Source organism: Nomascus leucogenys, chromosome 17 (genome assembly GCF_006542625.1).
Source record: "Nomascus leucogenys isolate Asia chromosome 17, Asia_NLE_v1, whole genome shotgun sequence".
NCBI classification, from domain to species: Eukaryota; Metazoa; Chordata; class Mammalia; order Primates; family Hylobatidae; genus Nomascus; species Nomascus leucogenys.
In genome coordinates, this window is record NC_044397.1 from 29951192 (window position 1) to 29968893 (window position 17702).

Here is a 17702-nt window from a genome sequence, read left to right on the forward strand (position 1 = left end):
GCTGTCAGTGCCATTTTCCCAACAGCACGTGCTCACTTTGCGTCTCTGTGACAGCATCTTTTTTGCAGTAAATTTTTTGTTTGTTTGTTTGTTTGTTTTTTATTGAGACGGAGTCTCGCTCTGTCGCCCAGGCTGCAGTGCAGTGGTGCTATCTTGGCTCACTGCAAGCTCCGCCTCCCGGGTTCACGCCATTCTCCTGCTTCAGCCTCCCAAGTAGCTGGGACTACAGGCGCCCGCCACCACGCCCAGCTAATTCCTTGTATTTTTAGTAGAGACAGGGTTTCACTGTGTTAACCAGGATGGTCTCAATCTCCTGAACTCGTGATCCACCCGCTTCGGCCTCCGGAAGTGCTGGGATTACAGGTGTGAGCCACCGCACCCGGCCAGTAAAGTATTTTTTAATTGAGGTATGTACCATGTTTTTTCAGAGAATGCTTTGCACATTGAAAAGATTATGGTATAGTAGAAGCATAGCTTTTATATGCACTGGGAAGCCAAAACATGTACATGACTCCCTTTTTCAATGATCTGGAACCAAACCCACAATATCTCCAAGACCCACTGGTGTCGAGAACACTCCTGCACTCACCACCCGGCTCAACCACAAGGCACTATGGCCACTCTGGTTTCATCCCAACATCCACCTACGCCCCTCCCATGAGATCCTCAAGCAGCTCTCAGACATCATATATAGAGGTTTACAACATCATATTATTTTATTCACAAATACTTTTACTATATATCCCTATAATAACTCTTTAACATATGTATTAGGATTCTCTAGAGGGACAGAACCAATAGGCTATATATACAAATTTATATGTAATATATAAATATATTAAAATATATATAATATATAAATATATTTATATATATATAGGGGAGTTTATTAAATATTAACTTACATTATCACAAGGACCAACAATAGGCTGGGATGTTGCCACTACTGGGGATGAGGAAGCTGTTCCTTCTGGCAAAAAAAGTTCATTAGAGTTTACAAGCTCAGTGTCCTCGGCTTCATCAAGGTCCTCCCACACATCCCCATTCCAAGTTGCAGAGTCCCATTCTTTTTCAGTCAATCCCCTCACTTTAATAGTAGACACTTGGCAAGGCTGTGCATGCACCTTAACTTGCAGGTCAGCCACTCACATGGTAAGAGCTTGTGTCTGTTTTTCCACAATTTCAGCTCTTTCTCTACAGGAGTGAAGACTCTCACTCAAGGCAATCTTAGCAGATTTGAGACTCAGTATCTGCTTCTGAAGCTAGGAGACAGAATCCCTGAGTTCATCATTTTCTTTCATCACTTTGTGCACTGAACTTAGGAGCAACCAACCAGCTTCATTATGTTTCTTGGTTCTCCACACATGGTCAAAGGTATTATGTATAGAGTCGCTAAACCCCTTGCCTCTCACGAACAGTGAATGAGGAGTGTCAAATGCATTTATTTTGCATAACTCTCTAAACAATTCACGCCAAGGACTGTCAGCGTTCTCCATAATACTAGAAGTGGAGTCCTGAGCATTTTTGGATCTAATCATATTAAGCAGCCAACTCCAGAAACCCCAAAACCAACAGAAGGACTCCGTCCTGAATATTCTGTCTCTCTAGAACCACTCCTGGTACCAAAATCTGTATTAGTCAGGGTTCCCTAGAGGGACAGAACTAATAGGAGGTATATATATATATATATATATATATACTCCCATATATATGGGAGTTTATTAAGTATTACCTTGCACAATCATAAGGTCCCACAATAGGCTATCTGCAAGCTTGAGGAGCAAGAAGATCCAGTCTGAGCCTGAAAACTGAATGACTTGGAGTCTGATATTCAAAGGCAGGAAGCTTCCAGTACGGGAGAAAGATGTAGGCTGGGAGGCTAGGCCAGTCTCACTCATTTCACGTTTTTTCTGCCTGCGTAATATTAACTAGCAGCTGATGAGGTGGCGCACACCAGCTTAAGGGTGGATCTCCTTTTCCCAGCCCACTGACTCAAATGTTAATCTCTTTTAGCAACACCCTCACAGACTCGCCCAGAGTTAATGCTTTGAATCCTTCAGTCCAATCAAGTTGACACTCACTATTAACCATCACCATCTATAACTATAAAGTCATTCTTACACCTAGGAAAATTAATAATAATCACTTAGTGTAATCGGTTATCTAGTCAGCATTTTAATTCCCCTGGAATTTTCTGCTCTGACAGCCCACGGTTCTGTCCTTCTAGACTTGTCAGCCCCAACCCATGCCATTGAAACCATGATGCAAATCTATGAGCTGCTTTAGAAAAAATAAATTTGTATTTTTAATTGGCATATAATAATCATATACATTTATGGAGCACAAAGTAATGTTTACCATGTGGAATGATTAAATCAGGCTAATTAGCATCTGCATCACATCACATTCTATCATATTTTTGTGGTGAAAACATTTAAAACCTACTCTTCTAGCAACTCTGAAATGGTGCACCGTGTTTCTTATAGTCACGCGATGCACTGCTTGTCACAGTGTCCAGTGGGTGCTCACCTCCCCAGTCTTGCCCTGGCCTTCGATTTGAGGCTGACTCCTTGCCTGGTTTCCAGAGCACTGTGCCCTGGCTGCAGCAGCTCTGCTTCTCTCTGGGGTTCCTTGGGGCTCAGCTTTCCCCTGGTCCCTCCTCTACATGACTCTCCATCCTCAGCTGCCTCTGGAGCCACAGCTCCCAAATGAGTCTCCTCCCGCCTGGGAGTCTCTTGGGGAACCCAGGCCTGCGATTCCCATGGTCTGCCTGGCATCTCTGCTGGGCGGACCCACAAGTTCCTTGACCCAACTTGTCCAAAATTGAGTTTCTGTGTAGTAGCCAAGAGCAGGCACTTAGAAGCCAGAATGCCTAGGTCTGGCTCCTGGCTCTGTCCCCATAACCCTGGGTAAATTACTCCGCCTCCCTGGGGCTCAGTCTCCTTGCCTGCAGGGCTGCGGAGAGGACCGGATCCAGAGAGGGCCCTCAAAGCAGTGCTGCAGGAGCTCTGCCTGGGGATAAAGCCATCGCTGCTCCTCCCCAGCCCCTTGGCAGCAGCAGCCACAGTGGCAACAAGCCTGCTCACATGTGCCCTGGGAAGGGTGCCTCTACCCACCCCAAAATCCATGACAGAAACCCTAGCCTCAGCCCAAGTCTCCCCACCACACCCACTCATTACATACTGTCAGAGGCTGCTTTTACCCTAGGAAAGCAGAGTTGAATAGTTACAGTAAAGCCCTTCAGTCCTTCAAAGCTTACCACCCTCACTCTCTGGACCTTTACTGGAAGTATCGTTAAGTCCAAGCTTAGAGAAGCATCATGGACCTTAGAGCAAGGCAGATTCAGGTTCGAATCTAGCTCATTATGGAGGGTGTGACTTAACCCCTTGAGGCCTCAGCTTGCTTGGTTCCCTGGTCACTGCCTCTGGTGGATTCCAGGCCCTTGCCAACAGGTCCGCCTCTGTCACTCTTCTCCCTGTTGCGGCCCCGCCCTCGCTCAGACCACCCTCTGCAGCCTGTGTCCTTGCAGAAGCTCCTCCGGGCTGGGTCCCCACACCCTGTGCACTCCCTAGCTACAGCCAAAGCCATCTCTCTCATGTACAGCTTTGACTGTCTCACTCTCTGCTTTCAAACCTTCCCAGAGAAACCTCTGATCTCTAAAGCCATTCAGTCCCCTGGACGTGCTGCGCCATCTCTCCCAGGCCTTTGAACACACAGCCCCTTCCACCTCAGCTGCTGGCCCCTCCCTGCCCCTTGCTCTCCGCGCCGTTAACTCTTCTCTCCACTGTTCAAGTCTCTGCCTGGATGCACCTGGCCAGGGGAGCCCTTCTAGGCCCAGGCACTGCCCGGGGAGCCCTGCTGCTCACCCCCACAGTGCTCTGGGCTCATCCCCAGCACAGAGCCCACCCTGAGGGCTGGAATTGCCTGCTGACCTGCCCGTGGCCTGCTCTAGACCATGCACCACGTGAGGACAAGTGGCTGATGCCATCCCAGGCACACAGATCCTACCTCATGAGCCAGTGCTTCTCACAGTACCTAGCGAAGTGTTCGGAGAGGATTTATCAGATGGATGTTGACTCTTGGCTAACAAGAGCTGCCTCTCTCCTTCCCCGGACTCTTTAGGACAAGACCAGAGATGCTAAAGCCATAGCTAGGAAAGTCAGGCCCTGGAATGACACCGTCTAGACTTGAACTCCAGCCTTGCTTCTTGTTGGAGCATGCTATTTAACTTTTAATCTTATTAAACAGAAATAATGGGAGTGGCCTCCAACGATCTGCTGTGCAATCCACACGGGTAAACATGAAACCTCAGCCTCCTCTCCCACCTGGGGTTAGAGCAGCAAGGAGACCCAGGCTGGCCAGGACAGAGACTGGTAGTACTTTGCCTTCGTTAAGAGTTCTCCAGGCCGGCCGTGGTGGCTCACGCCTATAATCCCAGCACTTTGGGAGGCTAAGGTGGGAGGATCGCTTGAGCTCAGGATTTGAGACCAGCCTGAGCAATGTAACAAGACCTCATCTCTGAAAAAAAAAAAAAAAAAAGAAAGAAACAACTCGATGAGTATGGCAATGCATGCCTTTAGTTCCAGCCACTTGGGAGGCTGAGGTGGGAGGATCGCTTGAGCCCAGAAGGTCGAGGCTGCAGTGAGCTGTGATCATGCCACTGCACTCCAGTCTGGGAGACAGAGCAAGACCCCATCTCAGAAAAAAAAGTTATTTGAAAACATTCTCCCGCAAGGAGAAAAAGAATGGATACTTCGCGGTCAAGGCCTAACAGCCAGCTAGGCCAGACTCGTGTGAGGCTGTAAAACCCCATCTGCAGCTTCTGCGATGGTGTACAGGGGAGCGGAATGCCTGGTGTCAGGCTCACTGTCCTGCAGCTCTTTGCTGGTCTGGCCTGTTTCTCCCACCCTCGTTTGCTCCTGGGTCTTGTAAACAGTGTTCCTTTGACCTTCCCCTCGAGGACCAGAGATCACCTGGTGTCTGTGTCTGGCACAGGCGCTCCTGGCCTTCGGATGTGGGAGGACTGTAAGAATCTCAGGGAGACCCCCACCCACTGCTTGCAGTGGTCTCCTTTGTCATAGCCGACAGGTGCTTGCCACACGCAAGCAGAGGCAGGGCTTAAAGGTTACTCTCATTTCTCAGGTGAGAAAAAGCAAAGTGCAGATGGTTTCAGAGGGTCCTCCAGGAATGCTCAGCCGATCAGTGGGACCAGGACGCACAGGCCTGACCACTGCATCTAAGGCAGCGAGGCCCTGTGGAATCAAATCAGCACTGAGACAGAGGGCTTCAGGACGTGGGCACTCGGCGTGAAGCCAGCCTGTGCCCTCCTGGCCTTACTTGCCCCATAGGGCCTCTCATGTCATGTCACCTGCCTCTGCAGAAATGTCCTGTAACTCCTGTTACCTGCAGGGTGTCACAGAAGCGCCACCTTCTGCTAGCGGCCCAAACCCATCACACACCCCTCATTTGCCCCTCACAGGGGTCCCAGAGTGGCCAGAACCTACTGCCAGTTCCCACTGCACTCCTGACAGCTCTGGGGTTAAAGAATTGGGACAAAGTCGCAAGGGTGTTGGCTGGGACACCTGGGCCAGGTGCCTTGAATTCTGCCCCAGCGCTCTTTGCACTTGACACACCAGCTCACAGTCAAGGCCTCTGCTCTCATCCCAGCCCTCCTGCACTTCCTTCCTCTGCCTCAGAGCAGGATCTGCAAACAGCTCAGGAGCCAAGCCTAGCCCATTACCTGTTCTTGTAAATAAAGTTTTATTGGAACACCGCCACACCCATGCATGTTGTTGGAGGCTGCTTTTGCCATAGAAGGTGGAGTTGAATAGTTGTAACAAAGCCCTTACATCCCTCAAAGCTTAACATCCTTACTATCTGGGCCTTTACCTAAAGTTGTGCAACTCCCACCTTAGAGAAGCAGCTTGGACCTTAGGGTTAGGCACATCCAAGTTCATATCGAGCTCATTCTGAGGCCTCTGACTTAACCCCTCGAAGCCTCAGCTTTCTTTTTCTTTTTCTTTCTTTTTTTTTTTTTCTTTGAGACAGGGCCTTGCTCTGTCACCCAGGCTGGAGTGCAGTGGCGTGATCTCGGCTCACTGCAACCTCCACCTCCCTGGTTCCTGCCATTCTCCTGCCTCAGCCTCCAGAGTAGCTGAAATTACAGGCACACACCACCATGCCTGGCTAATTTTTGTGTTTTTAGTAGAGACGGGGTTTCACCATGTTGGCCAGGCTGGTCTCGAACTCCTGACTTCAGGTGATCCACCCGCCTTGGCCTCCCAAAGTGCTGGGATTACAGGTGTGAGCCAGCGTACCCGGCCTCAGTTTTGTAAAAGGAGAATACAATCTTTCTCCAACAGGTTGAATTTTGCGTGTACAAACTGCATATAATGCAGTTAATGAGTTAGGGACTGTGGATTGCACCATGGAGGAACACCACCGGTTGTGATGCCGTCATGATCTGTGAGGACCCGGATCTTCCTGTGATGGGGACTCACTCTACAGGCCAGGAAGCAAACAGTCTGCAAGCCGCAGAGCCGGTTGGCTCAAGCAGCTTTTAACTTTGTTTATCATAACAGTGGGTGATGATGGCTATTGAGCTGATAAGAAAGTGGAAGCACTATTTCCTGATGATGGGAAGCAAAGATCATTACTGGACGAAATCAAACGCCAGAGTTGTCTAGCAGTATTGAGGGTTCAGAGCTAAGCTTTTAAATGGAAATATCTATAGGACAAACACGTTATCATGAGTCTGAAGCTCTCTGGCCTCATCTTCCTTTTCCTATGGAAACAACTGCTTTTAAAACACAGTCTTTAAAGCCACTCGGTTTGTTAGGATTGCAGCTGCCGTGTCATAGCAGAGCAGACTAAGGCCATCCCCCAGGGCTATGGAAGGAGTGTGTCCCCTGCCCCAGCCGCCACACCTGTGCTGCTCTCAACGCCTCACCTGGAGTGCTCTGCCTTTCTCTCCAGACATCCCTGTGCTCAGTTGGAACTTAGAGCACACAGCAACTCCTCCTCTTCTGTGTTCTTGAGGCACCTGTACTCAGCGAACCACTCAAATTAACCCATGCACAGTTCTGCAATTCTGTCATCCTCACTGACACACCTGCCAATAAAAACCCCATCTCTACTAAAAATACAAAAATTAGCCGGTTGTGGTGGCAGGCGCCTGTAATCCCAGCTACTCAGGAGGCTGAGGCAGGAGAATAGCTTGAACCCAGGAGGCGGAGGTTGCAGTGAGCCGAGACTGTGCCATTGCACTCCAGCCTCTGCAACAGAGTGAGACTCCATCCCGCCCCGCCCCCACAAAAAAAGGCCAGGAGCATCTCTTAGATTTCTTCTGTGTACCTATAGTGCCCCGCCCAGAGCCGGGTCTGGCTGTCTGTAAAGACATGTGGACCCTGACAGTGGGTTATCACCTGCACACCCACACCATGAAATCCAACATTCATGGCAAGGGCTGCACCAAACTCCAGGCAGTCTTGGAGACCTCAAAATGTGCAGAGGCTTGACTGATGCCGGCACCTTCCTAGAGGAGCTGGAGCTACAGCTGGGATGTATCAGTCATCTGTTACCACGTTAACAAATGATCCCAGCATAGCAACCTAAAACAACACACATCTCCTACTTGGTTTCTGTGGGCTGGAAATCTGGGCACAACTTAGGTAGGTCCTCTGCCTCAGGGTCTCTGGCACAGTGTCAACCAGGCCTGTGGTCTCTGAAAGTTCGACTGGGGAAGGATGCATTTCCAGGCTCACCCATGCCGTTGCTAGTGGGATTCCATTCTTCGTGGACTGTTGGACTTGAGTTCCTTGCCATGAAGGGCCTCTCCATGGGGCCTCTCACAACATGGCAGCTGGCTTCCTTAGCATGGGCTGGCCAGACCACAAGAGCGGGTGAGCAGGAGAGATGGCACAGGCACTTGTTGCTGAGTCACAGCAGTGCCACATTCTACTCCTTAGAAGCAAGCCACGTATTCAGCCCACATTCAAAGGAAGGAGATTCCCAAGGGCGTAAGTACCAGGAGGTGAATCTGCAAACAGCTCAGGGGCCAAATCCAGCCCATTACCTGTTCTTGTAAATAAAGTTTTATTGGAACATTGCTACGCCCATGCATTACAGATTGTTGGAGGCTGCTTTTGCCATAGGAAGGCAGAGTTGAATAGTGGCAATAAAGCCCTTACGTCCCTCAGCTCATGTAGGGACCTGAAGCTCCTGGTGGGCAGGGCAGATGGCTGCTCGGATGGCTGGGGTGCATCAGGCACCGTGTCCTTTGTTCCTAGGGCTATGCACTTGCTCAGACACAGGGCTCTGCGTTTCCTGGGTTGCCCGCTCAGGCTCTGCCCCGTCTTTCTTGTACTTCTGCCTTGAGTCATTGCTCTCTGTCTCCAACTCTCACTTGTCCCCACCTGAGTAGAGCAGGGTGATCCCTTTAAACCTCCTGATTCATTGAGAAGGCCTCCCAAGGTGCAGAATCACCCAGAACGGAGCCTGTCTCCAGGTCCCCCTGCTCAGGGGAGCAGATTGCTAGCAAGATTTGCCGAAAAGGTAAATTAGATCAGAGAATTCTATTTCTATTCTATTCCAGTTCCACAGGAAATCAGAAGGAGAATCTCACCAGGAAAATGTCATTAAAGCAAACTGAGGAATATACAATTTTTAAAAATCATATAAAGAAACAATTATTATATTAAAACATTAACATTGATTCTCAAATTATCCATTAAAACCTTGCTTTACCCAAACAGTCAGTCAATGGGCTACAGAAACTGAAAGTAGAAATCTGACGTGGTCTATCCTGGTCCAATACTGCTCTAGCCACAGCAGGTGCCCGGCATGGCACAGGGTGGCTCTAGTGACAGCAGACACCCACCCAGCATGGCACAGGGTGGCTTTGGCAACAACAGATGACTGGCATGGCACAGGGTGGCGTTGGCAACAGCAGACGCCTAGCATGGCACAGGGTGGTTCTGACAAGAGTAGAGACCTGGCGTGGCACAGGGTGGCTCTAGCAGTAGGATGACCACCTGTCTGGTGTGAACCTAACATGCACCCCGTGTTCCCACCCCTCTACTCTTTCTCCTTCCATCTCTATAGTCAGCAGTGCCCTTGCTCCCTGGCCCACTGTCACATCTCAAATCATCCCTGTTATTTAAGGATCAGCCAGATGTTCTGCTTTCCAGGAAACATCCACATCCCTAGCTGGACATGCTCTCTGGGCCCCGACCCTGTCCCCAAACTCTGCCTGGCACCATGATTATTGTGATGTGTGTCCCTCTCTGATGAAACTTGTCTTTCACATCTGGTGTCCACCTATCCCTCAGCCCGAGGCCTAGACCCTGATTAATATTCAGGAAGATGTTGGCAGCGTTAGGCTGGGATAACAAACAGCCTCCAAGGGCTGGTCCCACCAGTGGTGCTGGTCCCTCCTGCTGCCGCCCTCAGAGGGCCGGCATCGTCTCTTCTGCTACCTGCTGTTTTCGTCCCAAGACTCTGGCTGGGGGAGCAGCCCCCGTGTGACTGGCCAGCCTCAGGGCTGCTGGAAGAGAAGGTTGCAGGCCATGTGACTCTCCAGAAAGTGAGTTGTTTGGTCACATGAGGCCAGAGGGGAAAATGTGCAGTCCTCCCTCAGTTGGAGTGACCGCCAGTCCTAGGGCCATGTCGCTGTCTCCAGATCAGATGGATGACCTTCTGCCTGGTGGATGGTGAATGTTTTGAATGAGTGAATGTTTTGAATGACGGTGAATGTTTTGAATGAGGCTGAATGAATGAGCATCATTCTCCCTGCAGAGTTAATTCCTACAGCTCTGAAACCTTTCCCTCACTCTCTGAAGCCTCCACTGCTCCACCAAATGCCATGTAGAGCCGTTTTGTTTTGTTTTTTCTCCTGAGATTTGAGCCACACCGGTGCCTGTCCAGCTGCCTCACCTTGCAGCAGAGGTTCCTAAACCCTGAGGTGAGGGGGCTGCAGCCCAGGCCTGCTGTGCAGGGCCCAGGTTTACCCTGGGTCTGGTGGGACATGGAATTAGAACCATGAGCTGCTGGTGCTCTCCACCCACCAGCAAATTAAGACTAAGTCAGGGCAGCCACTGTGTCCCAGCGGCTGCTTTTGATCCAGCTGAAGCTCACTGGCCACTTAGGGACGGCGAGCCCAGGGAGGTTGGGCGAGGCGACAGAACGCTGTCCTTGCTGCTGTTTGGGGCTTGGCTGTAGCGTCCAGCCCACCCCTTCCCACAGAGGCAGGAGGCCCCGGGAGAGCCACGCCATAACCCGGCTCAGCCCCCAGTGCCCAACCATGCAAGGCCATCCAAGCAACCAGCCAGAATTCCAGAACATTTCAGAAATGTCAGGAATTCCACGATGGCTGTCAGGTGAGGGTCCCTCCAGAGGTTCTGAAAGCTTGTCTCTCATTGCCTCGGCAAGATCCCTCTCCAAGGCCGCAGAGGCCCCCTGGCGAGGATACAGGACCCATCACACCAAGGACCTGAGTCACTCAGCTCTACGATGGCATCACAGCCTTAGCATGAGACCCCAGAGAAAACCCCAGCTTTGCACCTTACCCTTTAAATGCCGGTTGCAGGCAATCTCCCTAGCCGCAGACACCAGCAATTGCCGGTCTAAAATGCTTTTTAAAAATAATTTCATGTATTTTTTTTTTAAAGTTTCCAACCTGGTATGCATGTCATCCTTACACCGCAAATGCTAAGGTGGGAAAACAAAAAACGAACGGCAGTCAGATGCTCCATGGCTCCCAAATTGCACACGCTTTACGGAGAATGAGAGTTGCACCGGGGCTTGTCAATAGCAGAGCCTTCCTGAAAGTCAGGTTCTCCTGTCAGGGTGGAGACCCAGCGGCTTTCAGGAGCAAAAAATAAGTCTCCAAACCGACGTGCTTTGCTCAGTCTTGACATACATTTCTCTCTTCCCTGCTGGTGTCAACAAAAAATGCTTCATTGCCTGCAGTAATTTTACGGTCCAGAAGTGCCTTGCTATAGCGTTGCTGGTAGGCACAGCAGTGCAGCTCAGCTGCCTGAGACAGGACCAGGGGCCTTTGCCCAGCTCGTGTCCACCCCAGAGAAAGGGGCATGCAGGCCGTTAATTTGTGGGGGTTCACCTGGAGCTCACAGATTCCACCAGTTCCTACAGGCAGGTATCCAAGTCCAGAGCTGTCGTGGGCGCGCTGAGTTTGGCCATCTTTGGAAAGAAACCCTGGGGGTGTCGCGGGGGGAGGGCGATGTCTCACCGATTGCCAGGATAATGGCCACGCTCAATTTTGCCTTTCACATTTTAATTGTACAACAGTAATTTTGCAGTGGAGTTGCCGATGGCAAACATGCAAAAGACATTAACTTTATTTATGTTTTGGATTATTAATGTGGCTGTTAAAATTCCTCCAGTTAGTTTTGATTGAATTTTTTTTTGTGTGATTCTGTTGTTTAATGGAGTGGTAAATAAGAATTTCTGATAATGAGGCTGAGCATCTGTCACAACAACCTGGTGTGGGCTATTAACATTTCCATTAACGGCAGGGTGGGCAGTGATAATATGGAAACCACACAGTTAGAACAAAATAAATAGTTGGTGTCAGGCTGAGTGGGTGTTAATTACTATTTTATTCTGCGTTGGGGGGAGAGAGCAGAAAGTGGGAGGGGGTGATGGGGAAGGGGCGAGTCCTGAGGTCAGTCTCTTTCAAGAAGGCCTCTCCAGAGAGCCGGGTGCTGGGCCATCTCCCCTGGACAGCGACTGTTTTATCATCTCCATTGATGGTCCTTAAAGACACTTGGTCAAAAGGCTGCACTCCTGGGCCACAGCCCCGGCGGCAGGCGGAGAGGGGTGCTCGGCTGGCCTCTGCCTCCGGGAGCCAGGCCCCTGCACAGCTGCCCTGGAGCTCCCCAGGGCCCAGCTCATGGACAGCCGGGAGAGCCCCAGTGGGAGGAGGGAGTAGCAGAGAATAGGCTGTCAAGAGAAAGTGCATAGTGTGGAATTCAAAGATAGTGTGAAGCTGGCACGGGGCAGACAGGACAGAGACGTTCTGGAATGCAGGCGTGTGTTCCCAACTCCCTAATGGCTGTGTGGTGAGGTGCAGAGGTGCGGCCACACCCCTAATGGCCATGTGGTGAGGCTCAGAGATGCGGCCACACCCCTAATGGCGGTGTGGTGAGGCACGGAGGTGCGGCCACACCATCCTCATGTGTCCTTTGGTTTGCCTGTGCCATGCAGCCCTGTGGACGCAGACAGCACCCCAGTGAGCTCGTCCCCAGGGGGAGTGAGGGGGCTGGAGGGGAAGACTGGATCCTCAGAATCTGAAGCCAGAGCTGGCCTCAGAGAGCAAAGTGCAGCCATGTTCTCAAACATTGGAGCTTTCTGTCCCTCTTAGCGGGACAACTCTGTGTATCTGGACGAACTTCATCTAGATCAGGGCGTCATAGCCAGGGATGCCTGAACCTGTCATGGGAACACAGCTAGCGATTTTTTCTCTAATCTCAATCAGGAATATCCGTGACAAAAACCACAGCAGTCAGGAGTCCTGTGACTCCCTTGCCGATAGAGCCGCAGTGACCCTGTCACATTCCAGGCATTACTGGGACTTCAAGTTAACATCCTCACCCACCAATGCTTTGATCTCACAGCAGCCATCAGACCAGCCCCTAAGCCTGGTCAGGTATTAACGCAGAAGTATGTGGATTACGATCTCATACCTTTGGTTTCAAATACTCTGCTAATTGTGTCTTGGTATAATCATTTTTCTGTGCAATTCTATATATTTTATTGTATGCATTTAAGAACATTGTATGGGAAGGATTTGCGGTCTTCCCTGGCATAAAAGGGCTGAGAGCTCTTGGGGGAACACAGAGCCACGGATCCCAGGACATAACTGTCCAAGGCCTCCCAAGCCAGGGTGACGGCCCAGGGCAGAATCTCTCACGTGGTTCCCAGTGGAATTAGGGCATGCTCGAGTCCCATGGGTGTGTTGGCAAGGGTCCGGGCCGGCTCTGAATGAACATCTCAGCTTCTCTCTGCGTTGCTCTTTCCTCAGCCCCGGCCATGGCCCCACAGAACGTGCAGGTGACCCCGCTCACGGCCAGCCAGCTGGAGGTCACGTGGGACCCACCGCCCCCGGAGAGCCAGAATGGGAACATCCAAGGCTACAAGGCAAGGCCCTCCCATGCGGTCGCCTCCCCTGGCTCACTCGCGCACCCCTGGTTCACATGGTCCTGCCCGCTGCATTGCCAGCAGCAGACCCCGCAGGTGCTCCACCTGGAGAGCTGGGGTCCAAGCACTGGAGCTTGGCTGGACCTGGCCTGTTAGCTGTGGTCACAGCTGCTTGTGGGTGGGAGGCAGCACGGGGGCCAGGCTCACTGTGCAACTGGCCGTGCCCACCACAAAACAACCCAGGTTGGGGGCCCTCGTTCGTCCAGTGGCTTCTCCCCACTCCGGACGCATGGCCTGGCTGGGGAACCTTCTGTTTCCTGGGCCCATTCTGGAGCCCCCAGTACATTGGCTGACAATAAAAGAACATGGGGCGCCTGGAAGAGACCAGGTTCCCTATCCCAGCTCTGCCCTTGGTCACAGTTGGACACTGAGTGAGTCCCTTGATTCAGTCGGTCCAGGGTGGGGCCCGCCAATCTCATTCCTCACAAGGTCCCAGATGTGAGGTCCCTGGGAACCCTGCTTTGAGAACCGCCACAGTAACACGTGAGAAGCCCATTGTCACTGGAGGGTCTAGAGATGGGGAGAAAGAAAGGCAGCAGGCCATGACAGGAGAGCATCGAGTGAGGAATTATTATGCAGGGCTGGGTTATCCAGGGGGCGGGAAGCACCTCGCCACGTCCCATCCCTGAGGCCTGGCCTCCTTAGAGAGTGCAGGGCCTGTAAGCATCCGGGGTCTTTGCCATGAAAACACCCCCATCCTTCTCCTGAATAAATTCCCCTGTCTGTTCTGCTGGGGCCCAAGTCGATCAGTCATCAGATTCTGGGGGCTAGCCTCCCCTAATGACTATTGGACCAATTAAATGTCCATTTAAAGATGATTTTTGCAGGCATGTTATGAAAATTCATACCTTCCTCCATGGCAGGGCTGTTACAGTGATGAATGAGCTAATGGTGAGCCCCATGAGCTTGCAGGCATGGTGCTGTTTATGTATGTCCAAAATGTGTTTTCTAATTTCCTTAATGATAAAGACATTGAACTTGGATATTGATCTCAAGTGAGCAAGGCCTGGGTGAGCAGAAGATCTTAGACGGTCAGTTCAGTGAGCAGAAGCCCGCTGCATCCTGCAGGTGGAAATGAATGATGCTCACCAGCCAGGGCCTGCCCAGCAGGAGCGAGGCAGGCAGGTGTGCAAGGCAGGCGTGCCAGCCCTGGGGCGCTCCAGGCTGCCTCCCCAAAGCCTCTGTGCTGCCTTTTCACATGGGCAAGCCGCTCTAACAGCCTGGCCCTGGTTTAGACCCACAGAGCCAAGGTGGGTCTTCTGATTGGTGTTGTCTTTGGGCAACCTGGTTGGCACTGGCCGGAGGCAGCGGTGGTTTCCGGACAGCTGTCTAGGAAAGCAATTCTGGCAACCTCTTTAAACCTTTGTGCTTGGGCGTCGATTTCAACTACAAGCACATAAAAGCTAGACACGAGGAAATGGCACCCCAGAGGAATGAGGCCTTCCCAGCAGCCCTGAGCCCAACGTAGTTCTCCTGCCTGTTGTTTTTGATTGCTTTAATCTCCAAAGTATGTTGCCATATTGAGGAAGACTTAGATGTCGGCTCTTAATAAAATGTGGGAACACATCATAGGAGTTGGGGGGTTTGTTCTCTCCACAGCCCAGAGCAGGGGGTGGACACGGGGCGGCTTCCCTTCTCTCCAGAAGATGGGGGAGAGGGAGAGGCCAAAAACCAAAATAGCAACAGAGCTAGGTCTGCAAGGAAAGGCACATCATCGGAGGCTGAAGGGAAGATTCCCTTCCGTCCTCAGACCTCATCTTCAACAGCACTTTGTTTAATGAAGCAATGCCCATACCCTAGATGAACAACAGGAAAATGTTAAACATTGTCTCCCAAACAATATTAGCAACAGGGGTCCCCATCCATGCACAGTAGCCTCAGCTTCTCCCTAATTCCTCTGGGAGGGAGAATTTCCACCTTCCCACCCAGACACAGCTCACCCCAGAACTCAGCTCACCCCCTCTGACCTTACACTCAGTGACCACCCTTCCTGGAAGGCTTCCCCAGGGCCCACCCCAACCTCTTGCTCTTCCTAACAGATTTACTACTGGGAGGCAGACAGCCAGAACGAAACAGAGAAAATGAAGGTCCTGTTCCTCCCCGAGCCCGTGGTGAAGCTGAAGAACCTGACCAGCCATACCAAGTACCTTGTCAGCATATCAGCCTTCAACGCCGCCGGAGATGGGCCCAGGAGTGACCCCCAGCAGGGGCGCACCCACCAGGCTGGTAGGAGGAAGGCGGGTTTCCTTTGGGCAGGCCTCCTTGGACACGTGTTTTGAGAGCGCCAGCTCAGGTCCCCTCACACAGTGGCTCCTGGCCCGCCCAGGCGGAAGGCAACACCTTTTGTGTAGCTGGGAGTTTCTGGATGGGCAGGGCTGGGTTTGGCTCATTTGTTCTCCCTGTGCCTGGCCTCAGACTGGTATACAGTGGCACTAAATAAATGTTAGGTGGGTTGGAGCAATGCATGCTTTTTTCCAGAGCCCTGGAGATTCAGAGGGGAAGAGGGCTTTGAGTCTGCAGCGAGGCCTTGTTCATAACTGACAGCATCCATTCCAGTTCCTCCAAGGAATGGAACTTCTCATCAGGGTCGCCTGATAGCATGTCCAGATCCTTGGGGATAGGCTCCTCAGGCAGCAAGGCCAGGCCACAGCGACAGGCATTCCCCTGGGTCTCAGGGCCACAGACCACCCCTGGAGACTGCTCACTACGTGCACGCCACGGGCCAGTCCCGAGGGCTCGGACAGGCGCTGCGCTGCTGTGGCTTGATCTCCATGCACAGGGCGCAGCGCCTGTTCTCAGCCAACCCCTCTTCCAGCGCATCTCAGTTTCCTAGCAGCCTGGAAGATGCTGTGAAGCTGCTTGGCCTTGGGCTCTGAGGAGCTCTCCAAGGCCCTCTGTAGGATTCTGAAAGTCTGAGAGACCGGGAGAGTGAGGTCTGGGAACCGTGGGCAGAGATGCAGGGCTCAGGGCCTTCCGACATCCCGTGGGCTCGGCCGACCCACAGACAGTGGACTCCGGGAAGCAAGGCCCCTTGGCATCACACTCCCACGTGCTGACCACAACCAGGTTGCAAGGACCACTTCCTTTGGCTTCATCCAGTGCCCGCATCTGAGCTGGAAGGATGCGGGCAGATCTGTGGGCAGAGATGAGGGTAGAGCCACGTTGAGCACTGCCAGCCTGGCAGGTCACAGCTATGGGTCCCAGAGACTGGAGGGAGGGCAGAGAGGGAGGAGGGTGGGCGCCACTTCACAGGCACTTCTGAGCAGCGAGGGGCACTGGGGCGAGGAGAGTAGGTCCCCCACCTAGGCTGTCTGGTAGGGGCAGCCCCAGTACACGCCCACCTTACACGGTGCCCAGGCAGAGGGGGAGCTGCCAGCAGGCTCCACATCACCCCGGCCACACACCTGACCTTCTGTAGCTCTAGATATTTCCACCAGCTCTCTCCCTGCTGCAGACCCAGGGGGACACTCAGCCGGGAGAGTGTGGTGGGAGATTTCATGTGCAGGAGCCAGGGGTGTCCTCCAAATCCCCCAGGCCTCTGAGGGAGAGGCGAGGAGGGGTCAAGAGAGGCTTCATCCATCACACAGCTCCATCTCTCCGGCAAAGAGCAGGACTAGAGCCTCTGGAATCCTCCAGCAGTTGCTAGAAAATGGAGCTCCCTGCATTTCATTTTCTGTTTCCATCTATTATTCATTTTTATACCTTTGCCGTTTTGTCTCTCAAGCCCCTTTGTGTTTAAACACTGTCATTTTCTCCGCTCTTCTCGGGAGGGTCTGCGTGTCTGATTGATCCTCGGAAGTTCTGAGGTGATCAATAAATCTTTTCATTTTATGGCATTTAGACTTTTACTGAGTTGAAAATAACATCTAATAACATTTTTTATTCTATACGGAGGCACAGACATGTATGTATATGATCTATAAAGGAGCCTCCGTAAAAGTCACTTTGTGTTCTATTCTCCCAGCCCCTGGGGCGCCCAGCTTTCTGGCGTTCTCAGAAATAACCTCCACCACGCTCAACGTGTCCTGGGGCGAGCCTGCGGCGGCCAACGGCATCCTGCAGGGCTATCGGGTGGTGTACGAGCCCTTGGCCCCTGTGCAAGGTAAGACCCGGGGTTGGGGAGATGGGAGTGTGGGCCACACCAGTGCCCAACCCTCTACAGTCTACACAGTGAGCCGCGCCTGACTGCCTCTGTGGGCCAGGAGCCTTCTGGCGCCTGAAGTGGGGGGTTTTGGAATCTGAGCTGGAAGGGGCCGGAGCTGAGTGCGTGGGGAGCGGGGACTCACGGGGAAAGGCCTGTGAGGAAAAGCTGAGCCAAGACCAGACCTCTGTTTTCTGAGACCAGAACGGCACTCTCCCTGTGGAGCCATGTCATATACACCCTTGACCCTGTCTCTGTCACACCCAAGACATTCCTCTCCTGTTCCTCTCGAGATGTTTGTCCTGTGGTCGCCGACAGAGACCACCCAGGGTTCCACTTGAAG

The 17702-nt window shown here is 52.2% G+C and overlaps 1 protein-coding gene across 1 annotated transcript in view; it reads left to right on the forward strand.

The window, feature by feature from the left end:
- The window catches only part of SDK1 (sidekick cell adhesion molecule 1), a 965381-nt gene that overhangs the window by 894029 nt on the left and 53650 nt on the right, over positions 1–17702 (forward strand). Inside the window, exons 36-38 of the mRNA XM_030795976.1 lie at positions 13043–13158; positions 15258–15444; positions 17183–17320. Coding sequence (XP_030651836.1) covers positions 13043–13158; positions 15258–15444; positions 17183–17320 — 441 coding nt within the window. The remainder of the gene's footprint in view (positions 1–13042; positions 13159–15257; positions 15445–17182; positions 17321–17702) is intronic.